Source organism: Alosa alosa, chromosome 5 (assembly GCF_017589495.1).
Source record: "Alosa alosa isolate M-15738 ecotype Scorff River chromosome 5, AALO_Geno_1.1, whole genome shotgun sequence".
NCBI lineage: Eukaryota > Metazoa > Chordata > Actinopteri > Clupeiformes > Clupeidae > Alosa > Alosa alosa.
Window position 1 is genome coordinate 5860347 of NC_063193.1, and position 20846 is coordinate 5881192.

At 46.6% G+C, this 20846-nt stretch overlaps 1 protein-coding gene across 1 annotated transcript in view; it reads left to right on the plus strand.

The window, feature by feature from the left end:
- The window catches only part of bin3 (bridging integrator 3), a 45716-nt gene that overhangs the window by 20878 nt on the left and 3992 nt on the right, over positions 1 to 20846 (plus strand). Inside the window, exons 6-8 of the mRNA XM_048244489.1 lie at positions 3310 to 3350; positions 13943 to 14084; positions 16602 to 16736. Of these exons, the coding sequence (XP_048100446.1) occupies positions 3310 to 3350; positions 13943 to 14084; positions 16602 to 16736 (318 nt within the window). The remainder of the gene's footprint in view (positions 1 to 3309; positions 3351 to 13942; positions 14085 to 16601; positions 16737 to 20846) is intronic.

A 20846-nucleotide genomic window follows, 5' to 3' on the forward strand; every position in this document is an offset into this window, starting at 1 on the left:
GGCAAATTATGGACAGGCAGCTTAAAGCAGCTCCAATGGGGCATCTCAAACTGAAACTGAAACTAAGGAGAGATGCCCCATTAGGTGCCTGTCCATATCTTTGTCTATATATTGTCTCAGTCTTTTTCCTATGGGCTGCATGTAGTGAGCTTGTAGAGGGCTATGGGTCAGTTTACATTTCCTCTTTACGTATCGCTATTGTTTATTAGAATGACAACGTCCACATCACATACTATAGCAGCATCATGAAGAATGATATCGTTGGGGTTCACTTTTAGGGCATTTTTAATAGCGATAGAAATCCAACAGCCTATCAGAATTTTAGAAATCACATTGATGAACTTGAAAAACATTCTGGATGTGCACATTGATATCATTACAGTTATAGTTCATATTGTTAGAGTTATAGTTCATATCGTTAGAGTTATAGTTCATATTGTTATATTGGTAACACTTATACTTGGCAATATCGACATGAGTGACATGACACCGTCATGAACACATGAACCCTAACCCCTAATCCTGAAACCTAACCCTAACCCTAAACCTAACCCTAACTTGTTATGGACAACGGTTGAGCCTGGAAGCAGACTTTGCAACAATGGAGTCAACTGTAAACAAGCTAACTGCCCACCGCTATCACTGTAGGGCCAAATAGCCCTTTAGCCAGACCCCCTAATCTAATTTTGGTCAATCAGTACCATTCATGTGGAATAAGTCTCATAGAGATTTCTGACAAGGTATACAGTACCACCCTAGAATTACAAAATATGTAATTGCATTTGGGCCAGTTTTTATCAGCCAGTTTATGACCATTGTATGTATATGGAGAGATATCTTACAGGTGAATAGGCTAAAAATAATATCAAAATCACCGCAAAACTTCCACAGTTTTGAAGAACTGAACATGAAGTCAATATTTTATTGTATTGCAACTTATCTGAAATTTTATGTATCAATAATTTGCATACATTTTAAAGGGGAAATGCGGTGTAAAATGGATTTTGGATATGCTTAGCATGATGATGAGTTTGAACGTTCATTGGGAAGCAAAAAAACACTAATCCGATGCATTCTAAACTAGCCTGTTTTTAGCCAATGCTTCCAAAATGCTAACACTGGTATCGATAGGGCATTTTTCATGGTAAAAAGATTGCTAATTTTAGACCACTTATGAGGCTCAAAGTAGCCCGACACTTCTTTGGTAGTATAATGAGGGTCCTAACATATATAACGAGGCATTGACAACTTTGTAAATGTACAGATAGTTTATTAGAAGGGACTGTATACAGACAATACCTTGAGTCGTTTGCCGGTCAGCGCCATCTTGAAACAACACAGATCTCGCGCGCTTTTGACGGAAGTAATGGGGCTATCCTTTTGTATCGTAAATCCCCCGCCTGAGTTAGGAAGTGTAAATCTCCCAGTTATCTGCCGACATTTCACCGAGACACACCCCCTTTTGGTTGTAATTTCTTATTACTAATTTTGTAATTTCATAAAAATATATGCAATTGATGTCATAAGTATACACGGGTCCTTTACACTTTACACTAAACCTAAAACCTAAACCTACACTAAAAGTATTTTTCAATTATTAATTTCTTATTTTTTGCGCAAAACTACAACGGGGGACATGTTTGGTCCCTTATCTCAAGAATCAGTGTGTTCTAGTTATAGTTTATATCATTATAGGTATACTTCATATCGATATAGTTATAGTCCATATCGCTACAGTTATAGTTCATATCATTATAGTTACAGTTCATATTGTTATATAGTTATAATTCATATTGACATAGTTATAGTCCATATCAATATCGCTATAGTACATATTGTTACAGTTTCTTTCTTTGTAATTATAGGTCTTAGTGTGGAGAGGCATTGTGTGCGGCATCATCTCCCTGCTCTTGACTGACTACTTTAGAAATAATGAGTGAGCAGGTGATTAGCTCTGCTTCATTAGCGTCTTCAGATGAACCTGTCAGTTTGCGTCTTGGCTGCTCGCTCTTTGGCTACGCGTAGATAAACGCAGCCTGCGTCTCGTGTCTGTTTGCCAGGTTAGTTTAGCAGGGTAGTCAGAGGTTCTCACACACACAACCCACAGTCGCCCTGGCATCAGCAATGGAAATGACACGCAGAGCGGATGGGGGTGGGGGTGCACTTTTATCTTGCGCAAGGCTCCAAACTTCTGTCTGTCTGTGAGACTTTGGTGCGAGGCCAAAGAAGAGATTGTTGGTTTTACTCGTTTACTCCCATTTAACACAGCAGCCCCCCCCCCCTCTCTCTCCCTCCCTCCATCTTTCCCTGTCAGCTCCGGCGAGAGGCAGTGGAGGAGTGTATGTGGAGTATAAACTGTTATTGTTAAAATGTTTGTTTGCAAAGATCTTTCATCTTGTAAGGCGGCCCACCCTCCGCAGGATCCGAGCGCCCGAGTGGGGCCTCAGCTTTCATGTCCGTCCCCAGACGCCGGCGTCCTTTTGTATCGCGCGCGCTCGATGAATATTCACGGCTTTTTCCTCGGGGCTTGTGTACAATAAAGGAGTCAACGTCACAAAAGTTTTCTTCTCCACAATAGCTACCCCCACCCCACCCCCTCCTTCCGCCCCTCCAGTTGTGCAAGGATGATCTCGGAGTGTTCAAGGGAGAGAGGGGAGAGAAAGGGAGGGAGGGAAGGAGGGGAAAACAACACAAACAGACAATTGTTGATTGTGTTGACTGGATCTGCAAATAGAGAAATTGATATGAGCTGGGATTCTTTTTTTGTTTCTCTGTAAAAGGCCTTAAGCATAAATGCCAGTTGACTTGAGTTGTTTGGTGGTCCAGAGTTGGAATTTTAGCTGGTGTGTGTGTGTGTTTGTGTGTTTGACCTCATACTGTGACTTTGCCCCCTGTCATTAAGGCCCTGTCCACACAAGGTTTTGCCATTTCGTTGACATGAAAACTCAGTTTTCGGTCACTGAAAACAGTTATTCAAAAGATTCTGGCCAAAGTGGAGATTTTCGAAAACTGGTTTCAGTTTTTGTGTGTGGACAGGGAAGAGTTATTGTATTGTGAAGTGACGTTTCCTACTTCTCTCTGATTGGCCAACATCGCCATCTATTTGATTGACATGTTCGTGACAGCCCTATAACGACGTATGTTTTACGTATCCGTAGAGACGGGATTATTTTAAAATACAAAGGAGAAAGAAATACCATTTTAAAAAAAAACCTGCCTGTGTGTGGACAAAGTCATTTCTGAGCTGGATGAATGGACGTTGGCTTAGGGCTGTTAACTGACTCTGGTCATACTTTCCTCCCTCTGCAGGTGAACCAGATCCAGAAGACTGTCATTGACCCTCTGAAAAAGTAAGCTGCTATTTCATGTCTTTGCCACATTATTCTCTCTCTCTGTGTGTGTGTGTGTGTGTGTGTGTGTGTGTGTGTGTGTGTGTGTGTGTGTGTGGTTGACTCTGCCTGAGTCTGCGTACAGGTGACCCTGTGTGAAAGTTTCTATCTCTGGTTCTGTTTTACTATGTGTGTGTGTGTGATTTCAGACCTCGCCCTGTCTTGGTCCTCTGTAGGCCTGTGCATGTGTATCCTTGAGTGTCTGTGTGTGCTCTCTGTGCGTGCGTGTGTGTGCGTGTGTGTGTGTGTGTGTATGTGTACTTGTTGTCTCTGGAGTGTGCATGTGCGTGTGCATGCCTTCAGACCTCTCCCTGTCTGGACTGGGAGTGGGCCAGTGCGCGCACACACACACACACACACACACACACACACCACACATCACATCACACCACACCACACCACACCACACACACGGCGGGGGAGAAGAGGGAGCGAGAGCTGGGCTGGGCTGAGCTGGAGCAGACGTGCTTTAATAAAGCGCCCTCAGACAGTAAAAAAACACACTGTGGCAAAACGGCAGCCACGGAGCACAACAGTGCTGCAGCAGAGCTCTCTCTCTCTCTCTCTCTCTCTCTCTCTCTCTCTCTCTCTCTCTCTCTCTCTCTCTCTCTCTCTCTCTCTCTCTCTCTCTCTCTCTCTCTCTCTCTCTCTCTCTCTCTCTGTGCGTGTGTGTGTTAGGGTCTGACTGAGGGAGCGAGAGAGGGAAAGAGGGAGGTAGAGAGAGCAGGAGGAAAACAGAGAGAGGAGTGGGGGAGGTGGAGAGCAGTAGGGAAAGAGTGAGTGAGAGAGAGAGAGAGGGAGGGAGGGAGGGAGGGAGGGAGTGTGTGTCTGGAGGAAAGTTTATTTGGCAGCGCGCCCCCTCCATTCCACTCGCCCCCGTGAGCGCTATTCCATCCGCGGGCCTGTCCCGTCCCGGCTGGGCCTCCGGGGAGGGGCCAGGAAGAGGAAGCAGGACCTTAACGAGCGCTCGGAAGCAGGCAGGGGCGGGATCAGCGCTAACGGCCCCAGCCACTCCCTCCCCAACACCTCTGCAGTCTCCATGCTCTGGGCTTGTGTGTGTGTGTCTCTGTGTGTGTGTGCGTGAGTGTGTGTGTCTCTGTGTGTGAGTTTGTGTCTGAATCCTTTTGTGTGTGTTTGTGTGTATGTGTGCATGCGAATGCGTTTTTGGCTGTGGTTGTCGCGGTGCATGCTTGTGTGCATGCAGTCCTAATGGCTCCTTCATTCATTCTGTCCCCGTGTTTTTAGCCTAATAGAACACATCATTGAATCCACAGAGCATTCTGCTTAAGTCATCCTCCTGTCAGCCCAATATGAATAGTATGGCTTAGACCATCCCTCTTTGTGTGTGTGTGTGTGTGTGTGTGTGTGTGTGTGTGTGAGCGAGCTTGCTTTGTGGCAGCACAGTGACAGGATGGAATGGTTCTAATTTCCGCTTCCTAGTGGGCGGCAGGCGGACGTGTGGGTCGACTCTGAATATGGCAAAGGGCCCAGGACTTCCTGAGCCAGGCACAGCCCATTGGTTAAAGAGCAGGACTGTCTTAGGACTGCAGAGAGAGAGAGATGGGAAGAGAGAGAGATGGGAAGAGAGAGAGAGAGAGAGAGAGATGGGGAGAGAGAGAGAGAGAGAGAGAGAGATGGGAAGAGAGGGAGAGAGAGAGAGATGGGAAGAGAGAGAGAGATGGGAAGAGAGACAGAGAGAGAGAGAGAGAGATGGGAAGAGAGGGAGAGAGATGGGGAAGAGAGAGAGAGAGAGAGAGAGAGAGAGAGAGAGAGATGGGAAGAGACAGAGAGAGAGAGAGATGGGAAGAGAGAGAGAGAGAGAGAGAGAGAGAGAGAGATGGGAAGAGAGACAGAGAGAGAGAGAGATGGGAAGAGAGAGGGAAAGAAGAAGCAAAAGACAGGAGAGACCAGCGTGTCTGTGCGTCAGGCAAGTGTCTGTGTGTCTGTGCGCATAAGGCAATGCAGCGTGTGTCTAGGCGTGTGCAAGGTGTGTGTGTGTGTGTGCCTGTGTGTGTGTTGGGGGCGTAGTGACAGGAGGGAGCAATCATTTTTTGGAGAGAGGATGATATTGGGGGGGGGGGTATCCACTCTGGACAGGTCCGTGCTGAATTGATGAGGGTTAATAAAGCAGGCTGGAGGCTTTGCAGCGGGGAGGGCAGAAGGAGACAAGTTAAGAGAAGCAGGCAGCCAGTGTGTGCAGCAGAGGCCAGTGCTGGCAGCCAGCCAACTCCCCATCACAGAGCACACACACACACACACACACACACACACACACACAGAGCGCGCCTGCAATTAGTTTTCAACAAGATCCATCAATTTCCCAGGTCGCAACCTCTTACTTCCCTCGAATGTGACTTTTCAGAAGTTGCCTGTTCACTTGTTTTTTTCTCCATTCACTTTAAAAAGCCAACATATAAATCAAGGGACCACGAAGAAACAAATTCCATTAGTGCGCTGGTAGTTGTATATGAACTTAATAATTTATTTTTACTAATGCTCATCACTTACTGGTTTTCAATGGCAATCATAAGAAAAGGCTTTGAGCCTTTAATGGAAAGGAATGGAAGCCCAACCTGGGTCTTAATTGAACTTTGCTTTTGAATCAAAATTAAAATAGTGTGTGTCTGTCTCTGTCTGTGTGTCTGTCTGTGTGTTTATGTTTTGAAAGATGGGTAAGAGACGCACATATAAACATACTCAAAGTATTGTCGCTGTATTTATAATATATACAGTCATACAGCTTAAACAAGAGAGAGATGGGAAGAGACAGAGAGAGATGGGAAGAGAGACAGAGAGAGATGGGAAGAGACAGAGAGAGATGGGAAGAGACAGAGAGAGATGGGAAGAGACAGAGAGAGAGAGATGGAAGAGAGAGAGAGAGATGGAAGAGAGACAGAGAGAGATGGGAAGAGAGACAGAGAGAGATGGGAAGAGACAGAGAGAGATGGGAAGAGAGAGAGAGAGAGATGGGAAGAGAGACAGAGAGAGAGAGATGGGAAGAGACAGAGAGAGATGGGAAGAGAGACAGAGAGAGAGAGATGGAAGAGAGACAGAGAGAGATGGGAAGAGAGACAGAGAGAGATGGGAAGAGAGACAGAGAGAGAGAGATGGGAAGAGAGAGAGAGAGATGGAAGAGAGACAGAGAGAGATGGGAAGAGACAGAGAGAGATGGGAAGAGACAGAGAGAGAGAGAGAGATGGAAGAGAGACAGAGAGAGATGGGAAGAGACAGAGAGAGAGAGATGGAAGAGAGACAGAGAGAGAGAGATGGGAAGAGACAGAGAGAGAGAGAGATGGGAAGAGAGACAGAGAGAGAGATGGGAAGAGACAGAGAGAGATGGGAAGAGACAGAGAGAGAGATGGGAAGAGACAGAGAGAGATGGGAAGAGACAGAGAGAGATGGGAAGAGACAGAGAGAGATGGGAAGAGACAGAGAGAGAGAGATGGAAGAGAGACAGAGAGAGATGGGAAGAGACAGAGAGAGATGGGAAGAGAGACAGAGAGAGATGGGAAGAGACAGAGAGAGATGGGAAGAGAGACAGAGAGAGATGGGAAGAGAGACAGAGAGAGATGGGAAGAGACAGAGAGAGAGAGATGGAAGAGAGACAGAGAGAGAGATGGGAAGAGACAGAGAGAGATGGGAAGAGACAGAGAGAGATGGGAAGAGAGACAGAGAGAGAGATGGGAAGAGACAGAGAGAGAGAGAGATGGAAGAGAGACAGAGAGAGATGGGAAGAGAGACAGAGAGAGTTTACTATTTTGTGGTCACCGGCAGATGTGTGTGTAATTGCTTGGGAGGTTCAAGTGTTTTATGGTAACCCTCAGTCTGTAAAATGAAATGACTGCATGACTGTGATATCAGCTCTGAGATTTTCCAGCCCTTTTAATTATTTTGTTGTGCATCTAGATTCAGGTCAAAATGTCCTCCAAGAAGCACATCCAACTTCTGTTGTCATACAATTTATTGAGACAGTTGATTTTTCGAAGCCCTTTTTTGCTCCAAAACGTTCACATACTACCCCACTGCGTCACTGTGAAAGAAAACAGCAGGCAAGTCACTGCAAAGCTCCTCTCTGCCTGCATTGCAAACAGTTTCACCTGGCCAGTGCCCAACATAAGCAGGCCAGAGGTGAGTGTGTCTTCACCGGCTCTCTGTAAGCCTTTCAAACGCAGAGCATCTGATTTCTAGAGGCTCATCAGAAGTCAGTGAAATGACCTTATACCTTATGCATTTGTATTTGTCCTTTATTTATTTAACTCTTTGAAAGGGAGCCCTGTAACAACAAGACGGCAACAATGGCAAAGCCAGTGACACAAAAAGACAATAGAGTAATAATGCTAAAAAAGCATGTTAAATACATGTTAAATACATAAACTAAAATGAAAAAGACACTGGTCTGAAGATTGGGAGTGTCTGATGTTTATTTGAAATGTGTAGTGGTAGATCCTTGTGCCCAGCGTTGGGTGAGACTCAAACTCCCAGGCCTGTGTTCCAAGCGAGAAGGAGGGAGCCAACACCTCTGTCCAGACTGGTCCTTAGGCTGTCCGTCCGGTGGTTTGTGTCTGCGGAGGCGCGATCGTGTCCAGTCACAACAGAGCAGTGCTTTACGTGAGCTCTTCCCCTGTCCAGCCGCTATTTCCACACCCACCCCCTCCTCCACCCCCCAAACCCCCCATCGTCTGGGCCTCCCACCACACCCAGACCTGATGCTGTCCCGCCTGTGCTAACCGCCCGCCCGCCGGACCAGACCAGACCGACCCGAAGCAAACCAGACAAGCGTAAAATTACACAGCTGACCGGTCAGCGCCGGCCGTCCAGCCCTGGGATGTCCAGGTTAGAAGGAGCGGCCCCAGCGAGCCAGCGACCGACCGGCCGCCCAACCGTATCATTACAGCGCTATGCAGTGTGACCTGAGTATGCCATGGCATCTAGTTTTTTTAGGGATTTTTTTCTCCTTTTCACTCCTCCTCCCTTTTGATATATGTGCAGCTTTGCCGAGTCAGACTGTAGGGCCAGACAGGGCCTTGATCACTGTGTTATTTTTAAATTCCTCAAATCCTAGAATAAAAACATTGTGCCAAAAACAGGACCACTGGTAAGCCTGGCGCGCTGAAAACAACCGCTAAATTATGACAGGAGAATAACGTTGAGTCAGAATAGTTCTTCGCTAAATACAGCCCGACCTGGAGAGCTCCTACCCTTTGGGTCATCTCGTGGCTTGGCAGTATGTGTCAAAAAATCACACTATGATCTATACGGGCTTACACTGGTCACTAAATCACACTCTGATCTATACGGGCTTACACTGGTCACTAAATCAACTCCCTCAGATGAGTCTTCTGCTCTCCCATCCTCTGTGGTCAGACCGGTGCGTTCAGGTCTGTGGCAGCGCGGCCGAAGTGCAAATGAGAAGTTGCAGCCTCTGGCTTGCACTCTTGACACGGCAGGGTTTGCAGGTCAGATAGCGGCCGCCACTGCCTAAGCACCATGGCAGCGCTGTGATGGGCTCTCTGTTTGGACGGATGTGTGCCTGTACCCTTCTCCAGTCTCTAGGGACAGCCTGTCTGTGGAGCTCTGACCTCACATGGAGACTGGAGGAACTGAGACCGCTGATATTACTGCTCCACTATAGGGAAATGGAAGCTGCTGATTTTAGAGCTGCCCTGTAGGAGTGTAACAATACACCAAACCCACGGTTCAGTTTATACCTCAATTTTTGAGCCACGGTTCAGTTTATACCTCAATTTTTGAGCCACGGTTCGGTTTATACTTTTTTTTTTTTTTTTGGGGGTGTAGCGGTAAAGTGTAGTGGTACCGCTACGTTTGGGCAAATGGTGAAATAGAACAATAATTTTGTGATTTACGTGTGTTATAATGTAAATGGGGAAATGAATATGAGTGAGTCCAGGAGTTGTATCTGTTAGGATGACCGCTGCTGGGGTTGGAGAGAGGGGTCTGCATCACGGTTCTGTCTTTTTCAAACGGAAACGGGATTGTGGTTGTTGGTATTTATTTTTTTTTGGCTTGCGTATCCTTACAGCCCTACTGCCCTCTAAGTTTGACAAAGCAGTTGTCAGCTGTCAAAGTGGCTGTTGATTGATGTTCTGTGATCCTTTGTGTATCTAAGAACGTGTGGTGTGGCTTAAGTGTGTGTGTGTGTATGTGTCTGTCTGTCTGTCTGTGTTTGTGTGTATGGACAGTAGGTGGTTGTGTGGGTGTGTGCGAGACTGAAAGAGACAGGTAGTATATCTGTCAAGATATATACATTACACATCACTAGAGAGCTTATGTAATGCTCTGGCACTTGGAGTATGTGTGCATGACAGTGTGAAGTAGGTAATGCACTCTCTCTCTCACACACACACACACAGGCATCCACCCCTCCACAACTGGGCCAAGGTAATGTTTTATAAATAGAGGCGAGCGTGGGCCGAGGGGCTGGGCCCACTGACGTCGCCACGGCGATACGTGGGGCCGCTCCCTCCACTACTTCCTGTGGGAAACAATCCCGTGCAAGCGTGTCTGAGCAGGGCAGCGAGTCTGGGTCAAGTCCCAAACCGCCCGCCTCTCCTCTCCTCTCCTTGCCCATCCCCTCTCCCTTTATAACTCCCTCCTGTGTGTCTGCTGGGTTAACTGATGCCTCAGACACTCCCTAGGGGCTGATCAGAACGCCCCTCTCTCTTTTCTCTCTCTCTCTCTCTCTCTCTCTCTCTCTCTCTCTCTCTCTCGCCCACGCGGAGGAGGAGGGCCGGTAAACACTGAGCTCATCCAGGTCAGGAGTGGTGGGCCTTTTGTTTGTCATGTCAGTACCCTGATAGGCTGATTACTCACTGTTTGGAGGGAGCCCCCCTTATGTGAATGGGTTGGCAATCGGTGGAACGAGTACGAGAATGTCATCGTCATTGTCGTCACATCTGGGTAGTGGTGCGGTTGTACAAGCTGGTGAAATGTCAGTGGGAGGCTTGTCAAACGCCTGCGTGGCTGGTGGATAGAAACCAGTGGAACTGGTTTGCTGGTGAACTCTTAGAGATTTCCTCAACAGTAACAATCTGGCAAGAGTAGTGGTGTTCACAAAAACCTCACAAGTTGTTTGTTCAGGCCAAGAGGGTTACGTTTAGATGAACGGCGTATGTGACCACTAGTTTGTACAGAAGTTTCAGTTCAGGCAGTGCAGGGAAGTTTGTAATAAACCAACTGAATGAATAGTAGCACCCAGTAGAAGTTCACCACCACAGTATTGATTCCCCTTTTGTTAGAGGCGTTAACAACCTAGACCACCCAAAAGTCAACAGTTAACAACAGAGTTAACAAAACCTGTCTGAACCTGTGATAGCCGCTCGTTGTTATTTGATAGGGTGACTGCATTACAACACTGCACGGCTTCAATGCAGGTTTTGTCAGAAGAAGAAAAAAAATGAAGGGGATATTTTTAATGTACCAACTGTTCTAAACTTTCTTCACTTTAAAAAAAAGTGTTGTTTTTTAAAAGCAGCTCAGTACTCACAGGCATGAGCGTACAGGGACTGGGTCTGTCGATCTGTGCCACTTGCTGGAGGCACAAGCCAGCAACAAGTCAAAGCTGCGATGCTGTGTGGTAGTATTCACAGCCAAACACTCTCTCTCTCTCTCTCTCTCTCTCTCTTTCGACTCTCATTCTCTCGCTCTCTCTCACTCTCTCACTCTCGCTCTATTGGAAAATGCAGAACCGTTGGGAGAGTTGGAAGGAGGAGGGTGGGGGCAGAGGGTATACATTGACAGGCGGTGTGAATTCCGAGCACCTGCTGCTGCTGGTGATGGCACAGAGGGCGCGAAGGGCGCATCATAATGGTGATCATCCAGTGAATCTGCTCCAGAGTAGCTTGCACTCTTCACGTCCCGTTCACACCTGTCCACCAAGTGCAGGTTGTGAACCTGTTGTAATCGCATCGTACATTGTTTTAATCCCTTGGCTTGCGCTAACGCAGAGCAGATCCTTTACCGCTAACTGCTACAGTATGCACTGTGAGTGCAGCTATATTTCGCATGCTGTGTGTATAAGAGGCTCTCATGTTTCCATCGAATCTCCAAACAAAGCGATCAGCGCATCTGAGCGCTCAGCCAGTCCCAGGATGAAACACGGACTCCTGTTGCTAAGTTACGCTCAAGTGTTTTCACTATTTTTAGTTCCCAGGACCTGAATTTTCACCCAAAGATTATATTATAGCTCCATTTTTAAGTGAAACAAGGGAAATTAAATGCATTCCATCTTGGTTTGAGGTGGTCTAAGTTAAATGCACAGGTCTCATGTTATTTTCAGAGGACAGTGACACAACCTTGAGTTAAATATAGAGGAAATAAAATCGTAGTTCAGTACAGAAAAAGTTTTTTTTTTTAAATGGGCTGTGAAACTGTAAAAGACACAGTCTGTTACCATGCCTTCATGCAGCCTAAAAGATTTTTTTTTAATTATTGTTTATGGTGGCTTTTCCCCCCTCGATACTTGTAAACAGCATCTCTGCATCAGGTAATCCCATTTCAGTCTGTGGGATGATGCCTGTGTCAGTGTGTAATCATACCTTTCCTCATAATTTACGACACAATTTTCCCTTCTATAATCTGGACCAGTTATTTTTGCATTTCATGACAAACATCCATTTAATTGTCACAAGGAGTCAAGAATAGAATTGGTGGGTTAACAATTTGATGCTCTCCTGTCCTATTACCAGCTCACAGCCAACTTCAGACAACCAAGTTAACACCGATGTTCAGTGAGGTTTTCAGAATTGTTGTGTAGTTTTTATTTTAGACTCCACCAAAAAAAGAAAACAAAAAAGTGTGTCCACAACAGTACCCATGACTAAGAGCACATGTGTGGAATTTTTGCTCTCACTGTGGAGGTGTGTGCACCAAGGGAGTAGCAATATGGTGTGTGGAGCCCTTCCCAGCCTGCTTTGCTGCGATGGAAGCTCCGCCAAGTGAAGTAGTGCTCGGCTATGTTGCGAGAGTCCATATTATATATATTTTTTTACATTTATTGTTGTTGTGGTGACTGTTTATTGTTGACTTGAAAAGCCTATAGTGGAGGTCTGGCCAGCCTCTCCTGTGCTGTTGGAAAAAAAAATATTTAGAATATTTACATAAGCAAAAGATGAATGGAAAAGTGGTCGTAAATTAAACTGTTTACAAAGAATCGGTTAGGAGAGCATGGTCAAAACAGTGTGTTTATCCAACAACCAAAAAACTGTGGCCTATGTCATATATCAGATCATGTCATCTCAAACATGGCAGGCAACAAATACAACATTAAGCCATACTTCATAGCCTAAATCATAATTGAGTATATTAAACAAAAAGGGCTCTTAACATTTGGAACCAGGCATACCAACCCAGAAAAGGGCCACTTGGCCTTCAGTTGGGCATGGGGGCACAAAGGCCACATGTCAGGGCACCAAGGCCAAAGTTAACTATATAGTAGTAGGCTATAAAAATGATCAAAGTTTTATTTAGCCTATTCACTGCAGTAGACCTGCATCACTGTATAAAACATTACAAAAACATGAAACATGACATATTACATAGAACTGTAAATCATCTGATCATCTAATATTTACAGATATCTAGGCTATATATAACATTTATTTTATATTTGGCCTGTTATAAAATAATGTTTTGAACAATTTAACCACAGCTCAGCAACTCAAATAGCCTAGATGCATGCTTAGCATTTTGTGATCATTAGGCTAAGGCTACTTTCACAAACTCAGTCAGCTGTCCTCTGATTTACCAATATCTAGGCGAAAAACATTTATTTTGTATTTGGCCCGTTATGAAATCATGTGGAACAATTTAAACACATTGTAAAACTTAAAGCCCAAATTTGGAGACATCCATGCATGTCGAAATTTACTGCAAATTCAAAACTGGATTACTCTGGAACAGCTAACTGTACAGGGGACTGCTTTACACCTTTGTGTTCGGTAAGGTCTGCTGTTTATTCTGATATATGGTTTGTCGTGTGTTAAAAGAAGGGTTCGTGAAGTATTCCACCGAAATGAATGGGTTGGGAGATCATGGGATGCAAAACCTTCAGTAGAATGTATGATTAAATTGAATTATATTATTTACTTTTTCTCGCTAATCGCTCAACTCCCGCGAATTATCGGGTAACATCGTTTAAAAGCTGAGAAAAAAGCTCTTTCATGTGATACTTGTGATGTCTGTGTGATGAATAGGCTACTTGAAAAGTAGTTCAACTGAGATGAATGGGTGAATTTGGACGACTTTCTTTCTTATGCTTGTCACTTTCTCCACTGCGTAAAAGACTAAATTAATTCTGCGCTGTGAATGCTAAGATTATTTTGACAGGCCACAGGCTAAATAAAAATCACTGTTAGTAGGACGCAAAGCAGAATATTGAAAGAAGAGGGCACCAAGGCCACCGTGGCCTGTAAACCTCTGATTTTCAAAGGGGCCTCACGGCCAACGCAAGTGGCTACGCAATGGCCGTCGTGGCCGCCGTGAAATTCCTACCCTGGCTGTATCAATAGTTTTTTTGTGTTTGTTTTTTTGCTCAGGTACAGCAGTGTGTTCCCTAGTCTGAACATGGCGGTGAAGCGGCGGGAGCAGGCCCTGCAGGACTACAAGAGGCTCCAGGCCAAGGTGGAGAAGTACGAGGAGAAGGAGAAGACAGGGCCCATCATGGTCAAGCTGCATCAGGTGCCCCATCTTCCCATTCTTCTTCACCCTCTCCCTCCTTCCAGCTCTCCTTCACCACCTTTACCTGGGCATCGTACCTCACGCCATATAAACATGCCTACCACCAAACACCTTTGCACACACGCACGCACACACACATACCTCCCCATCTAAACAATAAGAAGCTCTTCTATTCATAGTGTCATACTTCATTCTTTTTTGTTTACTTTTTTGAGCCTCTCCTTTCTTCTTTTTTTTCCACCTGGTGAGACGTACTTTTCGGTACCCCTCACTACATAGCGTAGATGTTAGGGGAGGTGGGGCAAGGTAACACAGCCGCCTCTTCAGGACTAATTGACGCATGTGATGGTTCAATAATTCATCCATTGCTGATAGCTCAATAGGTAAAGAGTCAGGACTTGGAGCCAGAGACCTGGTTTCAATCCCTAATGTGACAGTTTTGGGGCAGCCGTGTCCTACTGGTTAGCACTTCGGACCTGTAACCGGAGGGTTGCCGGTTCGAACCCCGACCAGTAGGCGCGGCTGAAGTGCCCTTGAGCAAGGCACCTAACCCCTCACTGCTCCCCGAGCGCCGCTGTTGATGCAGGCAGCTCACTGCGCCGGGATTAGTGTGTGCTTCACCTCACTGTGTGTACACTGTGTGCTGTGTGTGTTTCACTAATTCACGGATTGGGATAAATGCAGAGACCAAATTTCCCTCACAGGATCAAAAGAGTATATATACTTAATAAATCATTTTTGAAACACCTCCCCACGCGTTTGGCTGGGCTTTTCACCTCTTTTAACACCTAAACAATAAGAGGCTCGTCATATCATATCCTCATTTGTCATTTTCATTTTTTGTGTAAGTTTGGTGCTTAAGGACAGTGGAGAGAAACAGGAAATAAGTGGGAGATAGAGAATGGGATCAGGAAGTGATTCAGGAAACTGGATTCAAACCCGAGTCCCCCCCGGGCACTCGAACCCCGCGCGTGATTTGGGCTGCCACGGCTCCCTCATTGATACCCCCTCGATGCCCTCTGATCTCACGGCTCCGTGCAAAAAGTATTCATACATAAAAGTCCACCTCTGTGGATGCACTCATAAAGTGCTTCCTTTTTTAACATCGGTGGGACCCTTTCCTCAGCATAAACTCCTGCTCTCCACGGCCCTTCCAGGAGAGGAGTGGGTGAATAGTTAGTTATACACGTGCAATTGTTATTTTCTTTTTGTTGGTGGTGATCATGGCTCACCCTCTGCTGTGGTGCCGCAGCGCGTGGAGCATGGAGCGTGAGCAACAAGTGAGCTGGGGCTCCAGCGTTCTCCCTGGCAGCGCTGGTTGGCTGGGCTGGATGGATGCGAACAAAAATACTGGAGCACATTCTCATGCACATGTGTAGTCGTGCTCCCACGCAAAAAAGCGAGCTGGCTCACAAGCCCCTGCACTTTCTGAAGAGGCTCTGTAGCACGTGTGCGCTACCAGATAATTGGTTTTAACAGTGACTGGTACACACACACACACACACACACAAAGGTGCCCATACACATACAAACACACAATTGTTTTAATGCTTACTTTGGCGTGATTGTAAATATTTGAACAATTAGCATTTGTTCATTATTGAACTGTACTACTGTATCTGTAGGCTGAATTTCATGAAAACACTTTGCATCTACATACACACAAACACACAAAAAACGTACGGCACTCACAGTCCTTTGCTTGCTCACATGTGGATGACAAAAGACACACACACACACACACACACACACACACACAAAGCCTTACAGCTGGCCGCCCACACACATAGGGAAAGTGAGCATCATTAGGTGGAGCTCTGACACACAAAACAGGTAGACGCGAAACGTAGGGGCACATGGCACATCAGTAAGACCCCCACCCAAACACACACACACACACACACACACACACAATTCACATATCTGTCTAGCCATCTGTTTTCTTCCCACTCCTCAGCGCCTTGTGTTCTGTCTGTGTCTCAGTTATTGCCTACCAGCACCACTTTTCTCTGACATGGTGCAGGTGTCACTCAAACACACACACACACACACACACACACACACACACACATAGACAAACCGAGCACACTTCATAAACACTGATGCATACTTTCTGCATACATGTAACATGTTCACCAAGACAAGTCCCCCCCCCAATGCACACACGACACACACACACACACACACACACACACACACGACACATGACACATGACACATGACACATGACACACGACACATGCCTCTGTGTGGCACTCCCTCAAGTTTTCTATTAGCTACACGAGCACACGCGTACACACTTTCACTTTCCATTGTCATCCTAGTGTATTTACACAGTTGTAAATGTGACAAAGACCAGTGGATTTCACAGTGACGACATTAGCTTTCTGTGTAGCCAGTTGCCTTTTCTGAATGGCTAAACCTGTGTCTGTGTCTGTGTCTGTGTCTGCGTCTGCGTCTGCGTCTGTTTCTGTGTCTGTGTCTGTTCCTGAATGTGTGTGTTTTCCTGTCTTTCAGGCCCGAGAGGAATTACGACCGGTGAGAGACGACTTTGACGCCAAGAACAAGCAGCTCCTCGACGAGATGCCCAAATTCTACCACAGCCGCATCGACTACTTCCAGCCCAGCTTTGAGGCTCTCATTCGCGCGCAGGTGAGAGAAAACAGACAAACAAATAAACAAATAAGCAAACAAACAAAACCATTGTTCTCAGGTGTGTGTGGCAGTTCTCTAGAGATGGGGCAAAGAGGGGAGGGGCAGTTCCGCAGTCCTCAGCCAGACCCAGGGTACTTTCTAGTTGCCCAGCAAAGAACAGGTGTGTGTCTGCAGCTCTCAGGCACCAACTTGTTTTATTTCATTAGATGAAAGTGGCAGCAATGTCTAATGCATTCAATACCTTACATTTACTTACATACTTACATTTGAATGTGCCTACTAGATCACTAGATCAAGAGTTAAGAGGGAGTGTTTTCTCAGACTTGTAACGTGACAGGTTTTATTTCACCCCAAACGCAAGCCAAACACACTCACACACACACACACACACACACACACACACACACACACACACACACACACACACACACACACACACACACACACACACACACACAGACAGGCTCTGTAAATACACACCTCCCACTCCTCCTTTGCTCTATGCTGGTTTTAAAACTGGCAGCAGTAAGCACCAGATCGCTTAATTACGTTGTTTTGGCCGGCTGGCTGCTTTCGCAGAGACGTGGGGGGCGGGATGTTTGCTCAGAGGAACAGCACCCTCCCGATCTGTTGGTCCAATAGGAGAGAGGGAGGGGCCCTAGGGGCGTGGCCTATGTAATCCTTGTTATCTCCTTGCTCTGTTCAGTGCGATGTGATTAACACCAATAACAACACACACACACACACACACACACTCACACTCACACTCACACACCAATGGACACCCTTGTACCTGCAAACACACACACACAAACACACTCACACACACACTATAAAACTCACAAGCAGTCAGACTAACACACACACACACACACTTGGGAATGACTTAGTCCTTCTCGAGCCCCAAACACATGATCACCTTAACAACAGGATGTGAGCACAGACATATGTACAGGCAGGCAGGCAGGGGAGAGAGTCGTCATGTTCTTGGCACGGCGCCTGGGCCCCTATCTATTTAACAGGCTCAGCAGAGAGTCAGGTGCCCACGCCAGGTTCTGCTCAAGGCATCGTCCGTGCCCACGCCCACATACCTTGCGCCAGCCTCGGCTAATTGCACCCGCCCTGCCACCCTACCAGCCGCCATGCCGCCCGCACCGCCCTGCTGGTGGTGGTGGTGCCTCCTGGAAGGATCGCTGGAGGTCCCCGCCAGCTACAGTTCTTTGTTTATTTTGTTGCTCTTTTTTCATGCAGATTTATCTGTTGAAATGCAAAGGAGTGGAAGTGAAAATGTAAGGTTAGCATGTTGGAGTAGGGGTGAGTGATAGATTAAACTGCTCTGTGAATAAGGGAGGGTGGAAGAGAGCAACAGAGTAAGTGTAGGAGGGAGAAAGAGAGAGTGTGTGTGTGTGTTTGTGTCTAGTGTTCCCTTTGGTTTCCGCAACACCCCCCCCCCCCCTTCCCTCCCTCTCTCTCGCTGCATTGGCTCTCTGAGTCAGTGTGCAGCACCTGATCCTCCTTGTCTGTGGTTTGTGTGAGGTTAGGGTGAGGTTAGGGTGAGGTTTGTGTGAGGTTAGGGTGAGGTTTGTGTGCTCTTTAAGTGGTGGTGGCTGAAACAGTTGTCCGGCGGCTGACGGTGGTGGTGGGTGGCAGCAGTGGCTTGCGGCCTCCTGCAAAAACCAGGCTACATAACTGTGGCGTGATCTTGGCCGCCAGAAGCGAGACAGAGGATCCTCGGAGGTCATCTGTCTGGACAGGTCACTCTTAAGCCTCCCGCCAGTTTGTTAGTGAGGGAGAGGAGATCAGGCTACTTTGCCTGTCTAAACGGCTTATGAAGGACTGCCATTATGGGAAACCAGCAGACTTAATCAGTCATCAGTTTATCTCCCATAATGGTTTAATGAACTTACTTACTTAATTAGGGACCAGTGGCTTGGGAGATGTTGGGCTGATCTTTGGTACTGCATCATATCAAATGATTACATATTGGGCATTAATAAAGGGCTGAGAACTCTCAGATTCTGTATCTGCGGTTATTTGAAAATGGATGATAAGACTGTCTGAAGTTTCTGATAACTTCAGGCACAGCATTTCTCCTTGCCTTATATTTCCATAGATTTGTGCTTGTGCAAGTTTGTGTTTGAAGAAAATCAAGTAGCATTCTAAGTTGCTATCAAATGCCTAAGAGCTCTGCATCAACCTTTTCTGGAGTGGTTCTTCACCTGTATTGAACGTAAGGTTATATCCATGGTGACTTGAAGAATGCAGAACGTTTTAGTTTTTTATTATTATATCATTATTATTTGGGTAAGATTGGGTCGTTAGTAACCATGAGTCAAATGTCGCATTCAGTGTGAGGGTCTAACAAGCCTGACACACCTCTCCTCACAAGAATGAGCACGTAATGCACAGCGCTCATTAGGATGCGGCGGGCAGAGAGGCCGAGGGATGGAGAGGGAGAGAGAAGCTACAGTGGTCAGAAGGAGAGAGAGAGAGAGACAGAGAGAGAGGCTGCAGCAGCAGTCACAAGGAGGGAGGGAGAGAGAGAGAGTGAGGGAGGGAGAGAGAGAGAGAGAGAGTGAGCTGTCAGTGAGAGTCTAAAGAGATGTAGAGAGGTAGAAAGAGAGCAAGCGCTGTGCTGTGCTGCGCTGAGCCCACCCACACATGCTCATCACCCAGCAGCACCACCGCTCTCCCAGCAGACCAGCCGCTAGCACGCCACAGCATAGCCCTCATGTGCCCGCGTGTGTGTGTGAGAGAGAGAGAGAGAGAGAGAGAGAGAGAGAGAGAGAGAGAGAGAGAGAGAGAGAGGAGGGGGTGCACAAGATGAGCCCAATGTCAATGAAACCTTCCATCATCTCTGCACTGTTGGCAATGCTAGGGTTTGATATGGCAGTTAAGTTTGGGTGCGTTCGTGTGTGTGTGGGAGACGGGGAGAGTTTGTGTATTTTGTTAGTTTACAAAAAAGAGGTGATGTCAAAGGGTGCTCTGGCAGTGAGCTGGGCCACATCTGTCTAACTCGCTGAGTCACAGGCTTCTTGGGGTGTGTGTTCATGCGTGTGTGCATTCATGCGTACGTGTCTGCATTTGTGTGTGTGTGAACACAGAGGCGGATGTTACAAGGGTCCTTCAGCCTCAGCTCGCTGACCGCTGACTGACTCACACACACACACACACACACACACACACACACACACACACACTCTCTCTTTCTCTCATACACACACAACCCACCAGTAGATGAATGAAAGTCTCAGAAGGGGTTAGATATGAGACTTGCAGGCTCATTGGCTCACAAATGGAGTCATACACACACACACACACACACACACACAAATGCTGCATATCTGCTCCCTCTCAAATATGTACATGCAACACACACACACACACACTCTTGAGCAGCCTGGGTGGCCTGATTGAGAATCCAACCTTCACATCCACCCACACACACACACACACACACACACACACACACACACACACACACACACACACACACACACACACACACAAGCCACACTGTATTATGCATTTTAGTTTAGCTCTATCTGAAAGAGCATCTTGTGTCTTTTTATGAATGCTTAACAATTTCCCTTACATAAATCATTACCACAAAGCTCTTTAAAATCAAGACTCGTGCTGAACAATCTGCTTTTCATGCTTGTCAACCTGTGAAAACCAGAGCTGAATAGACTTTCAGAACCATCATTTATGTGAGGCCTCTTCCTGTGTCTGCCAAGTCTGGAGACCCCACACACAACAACGGTGACTGCCTAGGGTGACCGATTACATGCAGAAACATTGATGGATAAATCCCTTGGCTGTGTATGCTACTGACATTCATGTACAGCAGGCTTGTATACACTATGGTCATTTAGACTAATCTTTACTGTCAGTGTTTCCTTGCCCTTTGAACTACACCCTCGTCGCCACGGTAACATGATCTCCCCCGCCGGGGCTCTTGATGTGGCAGGCTGTCTGCAACCGCTGTAAACAAACTCACGTGTGTGTATGTCTCTCTCGCCTTCTCTCTCTCGCACGCACACACACACACACACAGACACACAGAGGGCAGGCAGACCCCCTTGTACACAGTCGTCCAGTCTTGGT